At 37.1% G+C, this 6403-nt stretch overlaps 1 protein-coding gene across 1 annotated transcript in view; it reads left to right on the top strand.

Moving 5' to 3' along the window:
* Positions 1 to 1147: 1147 nt before the first annotated feature.
* The window catches only part of LOC309392697 (vomeronasal type-2 receptor 26-like), a gene marked incomplete at both ends in the record, with an annotated part of 115940 nt that continues 110684 nt past the window's right edge, over positions 1148 to 6403 (top strand). The window contains 3 exons of the mRNA XM_081954125.1: positions 1148 to 1162; positions 4118 to 4330; positions 5153 to 5279. Coding sequence (XP_081810251.1) covers positions 1148 to 1162; positions 4118 to 4330; positions 5153 to 5279 — 355 coding nt within the window. The remainder of the gene's footprint in view (positions 1163 to 4117; positions 4331 to 5152; positions 5280 to 6403) is intronic.

The raw sequence follows: 6403 nt of genomic DNA, 5'->3' as shown, positions 1-6403 counted from the left end.
CACTTACAAAGTCCCACAGATTTGGTTTTTTTTTCATTATTTGTTTGTTTGTTTGTTTTTATTGGTAAAGTGAGAGGAGTACTTGTGGGTGAGCAATACAACTGTACCTTCCCCATGGAATTCAAGAGCTCTTTTTGATCATGTCAACTATGTTTCACCCTATTATGTTTGTGTTCAAATTGATCATAAAAGGTCTGAAGAACAATAAGGTCCCTGGAGAAGACTTTCTGCCATCTATATGTCTATTCAAAATTTTTCTTTAGTTGGGGGACCCTCTATTAGCATGTTCATTTTTGCATAAATACCTGCACTATCCAGATTCATTTAAAATTATATGCATGTGTATAATAAATAATAAATTAATTATTTTTAGATCAGGATTGAAATTGCTTCAAAGGCTCTGAGTGATAAAAGCAAATTTCCTTTTTTCTACCTGATGCTCCCCAAAGAAGGGATCCAGTACCCAGCAATTGTCCAGCTGCTCCTCCATTTCAGATGGACCCTGATTGGCCTCTTTGCTTCAGACACAGAGAAGGGAGAGAGTTTCATGAGGACTTTCACTCCTATGCTTGTCAGGAATGGAATTTGTGTTGTTATATCACAACAATTGTCAGCAACTGAACATACAGCAGCCCTTAGGATTGCCCTCTCTAAGTGGAAACAAGTCAACGTCTTTGTTCACTTCATACAACATGATTCCATTTCAAACAGAATCCTACCTTTCCATTTAGCACTTATGCGTTTGCCAGGACCCATTGAAGGCAAAGTCTGGATCATGACAGTCTTGGGTTATGTGTTAATGAGAAAGAGCAGACTTTTGAAATACGTTCATAGTATTTGGAAATTTTCTTATCAGGAGAAAAAAAGCTCAAAAGATTATGCTTTTGAACCTGATTTCTTTGTGGAATCCCAGTTTCAACATCCGTATTTTGACTGTTCTGTTTCAAAACATGCCTTTTCTGCCAAAGGCCGGAGAAGATGCATCCAGAAAGCCCCACTGGAGACTCAATGGAAATGGAACAGGATCCGGATCCCATATTCTAAACATTACTCCAGTTTCATTAACACTTTGGCCCATGCCTTGAATGCTGCATATTCCCCCAGATCAAGGAGGAGAAGGAAGGGAGAGAGGTTGGGACCTCTGAAGATGCAGCCATGGCAGGTAAGTGGTACAGACAAGAATCGATCACACCTAGTTTTTAGGAAGCATCCGAAGAGACAGAGAGGAATCCTGTGAACATCCTTTTGGTGCAAAAGGGCAAGATCTTTGGCCAGTTTATTCACTCACTTGAAAATATTGCAATTGATATTAAACACGGCTGATTTTAAAAATGTTGTGTGCTGTTTGAAATAAATTTCTGTATAAATTGGTTTGTGATTAGCATCGCTGAACTTTACCTTCATCCATTCGAAGGAGAAACTGTGAGCCTCTAACCCAACCCCTCCTCTCTGCAGGAATCCCAGTTAAAACTTTTCTGACTGATGCATTAAGTCAGACTGATGCTGATGTCTTTGCATTAAGAAATCAGAGAAGATTGACCCTCTCCATTTACTGACGGCTCTGAAATAGCTCCTCCTTTTAGGATGTTTTTCCTATCTTCAGCAAAAAAATAATTGAATTCATTTTTCCATGTCCAACACTCTGGAATAAAACTGAGCAGATCTTCAGCTCCTGTTTAACATCTTTCAATGATTGGACGAGGGCTGTATCCTCCCTTCTCCAACCGAGAGATTGTGTCAGTTGGAAAAGGGGCTCCCAGACTCCTGATCTTCAACTCTTCTCTTTGTTGTCTTTCCTCAGGGCTAAGAGCAGCTCCTTTGAGCTCTTCCTTGGCTTCATTGTCCTTCCCTGAAGCTGATCCAGTTATTTGTCCAGTGTCTTCTCAAAGCACCAGTGTCTCCAAAGGGGATCTTGGAGTACTTGAGTTGGGATCGCCCAAACCAAAACACCCACTTCCTGAGATTCTTATGGGTTCATTTGCCTACTTTCCATTTCATTTTCATAAATATTATCATTTCACATACATTTTACATACAAACAAAGGGGGTGAGAATAAGGGGGAATGGGAAATGGTGTGAGCAAAAGAGGACTAAGCAAAAAAGCAGAAACTTCCAACTTTTTTTGATGCAATAAAATACATAATCAGATTATAATCTCAATTTTCTACACACACACATGTAGTTGATATTGTATGTGTGTGTCTGTCATTTTTATAACTACCTACTTAATCATCAAAAGCAAAAGTCAAAATATCATTTTTATCTCTTTCAAAGACGAAGATACTTACATTCTTTTCCTTAATCAATGCTGTTAATTTTCCATCTCTGCCAATTCCGTCAATTTCTCCATCCATTCTTCCCTTGTGGAAGTTCCTTTCCATTTTCGAGTGCGCATAAATTTCTGCACTCTAGTCAGCATATATGATAATATGGTGTGTGTTTTTTCATTTCCCCCCCAATTCCTTATATAATAGTCCAAAATGGGAAAAAAACCTGGCTTCCATTGTATACTTATTTATAGAATCTTCTGGGGTGAAACATAAATATTTCTTTGCCTTGTCACAAGTCAGCCACATATAATAAAAAGTACTTTGTTACAATTACATTTCACTAAATATGAACAATACATCATTTTATATAAATTCACTATACATTTCTGATAAATGCATTATAATTCAGTGAAAATTGCCAACAGATACTTTTCATAAATATTTTTGTCAAGTTTTATCCTTCATCCTTCTTCCAGTGCATAAATAATGAAATCATCATCCAGTTAATTATATGATTATTCATCGAATAGTTACTACTACCAATTGTTTACAATTAGTGACCACTATACAGATATAATTATATAAAAATATGTAAATGAAATCTTAATGATAGATCTACACTGTAGCTCCCATCCATCTGTTCTTATACAAGATACATAGTTGGTCAAGTCAAAATTGTTCAACATGAGATATTTTTGTAATGGATTTTATTTGTGCACATCTCTCAAGCTAGAAATCATAAATATTTTTTTCTGGAAGCTGGAAATCTAAACAGCTTTGTCAAGGAGTTTTCAGCAGTTCAGCAGTTCGAGTCACATCAGGCTCAAGGTTGACTCAGTCTTTCAGGCTTCCATCCTTCTGAGGTCAATAAAATGAGGACCCAGATTGTTGGGGGCAAGAGGCTGACTCTGTAAACCACTTAGAGAGGGCTGTAAAGCACTGTGAAACGGTATATAAGTGCTATTGCTCTTATTGCTATAACTCTTGCATCACAAAATCATGATTTATCAGTTTGATCTGACTGTATTGATGAATATATTGAAGAAGAGATGACCAAGGAGTAATTGTTATTCATATCCTGCCAGTTCTAGGAGGAACATTGAAAATTACTTGAGTACATTTTTAAGGCAGCCTTTTTCCCCTTAATGATCTTGCTATTCAGTCCTCACCTAAATAGCTTCATGGTCATGATTCCATGAAGTAATTTGCTAATACTATGATGAATGACATATATCACAAGCATTCCCACAATCTATTAACAAGGTGTAAAGGTATGTGGGAATGATTTTGGGGATGGTGGAAGAGATTCTGACTAGAAATGATCAGATAAGAGGGAGGGGAGCCCTCAGCTGCAAAACAGGCAGAGAAATAATCCCTCCTAACTTTTCAGGCTATAGAAATTGTTGGTGGGAGATTTGTGCTTTCCGATTTGCAAGATTCAGTTAGCCTTACAATAAATTAGAATTATGGCTATGATTTCCATCTATTTACCTGTGAGAAGATTAGTCAGACAACTTTCTTCTTGGCAAATCCATTCATATTAGTAGTCACCCTGTTGTTTTCAGGGAGTTCAGGAATAATTTCTTGATTGGTTTGTTTGTTTAATTGTTTTGTGACTTCTCTGGAATAAATACAATGTACTTTGTAATTTTTTAAAGCGATATATGATTAAGAAATTTTGCTGAAACTTTGTTTTTCACTTTTGAATATAGTGGCAACTCTTGTTCTTCCAAATAAGAATTCTTGTAATTGGACAAGTATAGAATAAAGATTCACATGTGAAAAGACCATCTGGGACAAGAAACCAAGTTTTCTGCTTTTAAAATTTCTGGATGTTTCCATTTTAGATTCATCCCTTTCTGGCCAAGAACGTGTTTTGCAATCTTTCCCACTTAAAACTGAACTTGAAGCAAAATGGGGATGTAGCAGCAGACCTGATCATTGAGAGCTGGGTAGTTCACCCCTGGATGGATTACACCATAGAGATCCTGGGGAGCTTTGAAAGACAAAGAGTGATTGTCAACCAGGAAGCTCTCCCACGCCTAAAGTTGGTCAACAAGGTAGGTCAAATATCAGTGTCTTTTCTCGGTTTTCCAAATCTTAGGAACCATTTCAAGTGGCCTAAGTCCTATCATCATGATACATGATCTTCCCTAAGAATTGAATGTGAGGAATGACAGTTTTCTTAGACTGCTTGGGAGGCTTCACTAGTACTCAACAAAGTGTCCTTCAGAAGCTAGAAGATGGAACAAGCAGTTCTAAGCAGATTCAGCCATGCCCAACATTCAAGATTGGCTTAAGGTGCTCTGAGTCCCAGTGGGAAGTAAGATTTGAAATTAGAATTCAGCTTCTCCAAATATATATGCACATTTATATACCCCCAGAGTGCCTCTGGGTGGCTTAAAAATAGTGTATTGTATGTATAATGTCTCATATTGTATAGTGTCCTGACCCAGAAAACTAAAAAAGTAATGAAACATTTCTTTGATCCAAAGTTAAGGCCTTCCTGGTATCAAATGCAATGAGGGACATTTGTAAAGAAATTTTATTTAGATTTGGCCTCTGGATAGTAAGAAAACTCTAAAAGCCGCTGGAGTGCCATTGTTTATCTTACTGGGTTAGCGACCTTCAGTCACACTGGGTGAAAAAGAGGTTTTTCAATGCCATCTTTCTAGACTTTATTAAGTAGAAAATTCCTTTCTTGCAATATGAATGACAGGAACTAAATGAAGAATCTGCCAGTAGCCATATCTCTCACAACCATTTGGAATTAGCCAGAGATTTCATATTTACATAAGTAAATCGCAGAGACTTGGGATTTGGCTCCATTTTCCATGGATTCTTAGCTCTAACACACTTTCTTTGCCATCCTTTCTGCTTAGTCTCGGCCTCAGTCCAAATGTGTGGAAAGTTGTCGTCCTGGATTTGTGAAGAGGGTTCGAGAAGGAGAGCCAGTTTGCTGCTACGACTGCGTTCCTTGTCCGGAGGGGACCTTCTCCACTCAGGAAGGTGGGCGACACCAGAGGAAATTACAGGCTTTGCGGAAATGGGTTTATCCAGAGCACTTTGATGAAAGTACATGTTGAAAGACACATTGAAAGTTAATTGTATTCTTGTTTATTTTCAAAATGCACAATTTTTTATATAAAGAGAAGAATTATATATTTTTTAAATAAGTAAACTCGAGATACTGGGAATCAGGCAACCTATAATTTGTGTAAAAGGACAAATTCTTATTAGTTTTGTCAGTGTGAATTGGGATTAACATGAGAATTCCACTTAAAATATATTATTTATTTCTTTGTTTATATCCCACATTTAGTTTTAAAATAACTCAAGGCAGCAAAGACGTAAAATAGTTCTTCCACTTCCTATTTTCCCCACATTAACTCTGTGAGATGAGGAAAGCTGAGAGAGAATAACTGGAGGAAAGTTACCAATTCAGATTTCATGCCTAACGCAGATAGATGATAGATGATAGATAGATAGATAGATAGATAGATAGATAGATAGATAGATAGATAGATAGATAGATAGATGATAGATAGATAGATGTTTGATCTCTTGAAATGATATCAATATATTTAGACATATCTGTTAGAAATTCTGTTTATATATAGCACCACAGACCAGACAAAGAGTACAGTCCCCATGTGCTTTACTGCTTAACTGTAGTGCTATATATAAACAGAATTTGGGCCCAGAGACTGCATCCAAGCATGTAGCAGCAGCATAAACAGCCAGTCACAGCCAGCTACAGCAAATAAGTGCAAGCTACAGCAACGGAAAAAAGAGCACAACAGAATAAAAGAAAATGGCTAGTAACACAGCTGCAACAAAGATTTCATTTGCAAATCTGACAACCCAGAACTACCAGTCTTGGAAATTCAAGATGAAAATGCTGCTAATAAGAGGAGGTGTGTGGAATTGTATAAATGAAGCTGGGCCAGAACGACCTTCAGATGAGAGGATAAAGATCAGAAAGTTCAAAGCACAATCTCTCTTAGCATAGAAGATGATCAAATCATACATATGTAAAAATGAAACTGCTAAAGAAATGTGGGAAGGATTACAAAAGGTGCATGAAAGAGCTAATTCAGCAATGAACTCCATTTGATTAGAAAGCTGTACCA

This window comes from Natrix helvetica (assembly GCF_964273705.1).
Source record: "Natrix helvetica genome assembly, chromosome: 5".
In the NCBI taxonomy this organism is placed as follows: Eukaryota; Metazoa; Chordata; class Lepidosauria; order Squamata; family Natricidae; genus Natrix; species Natrix helvetica.
The sequence above is the reverse complement of the archived record's forward strand: the minus strand, read 5'-3'. Positions and strand labels throughout refer to the sequence as shown.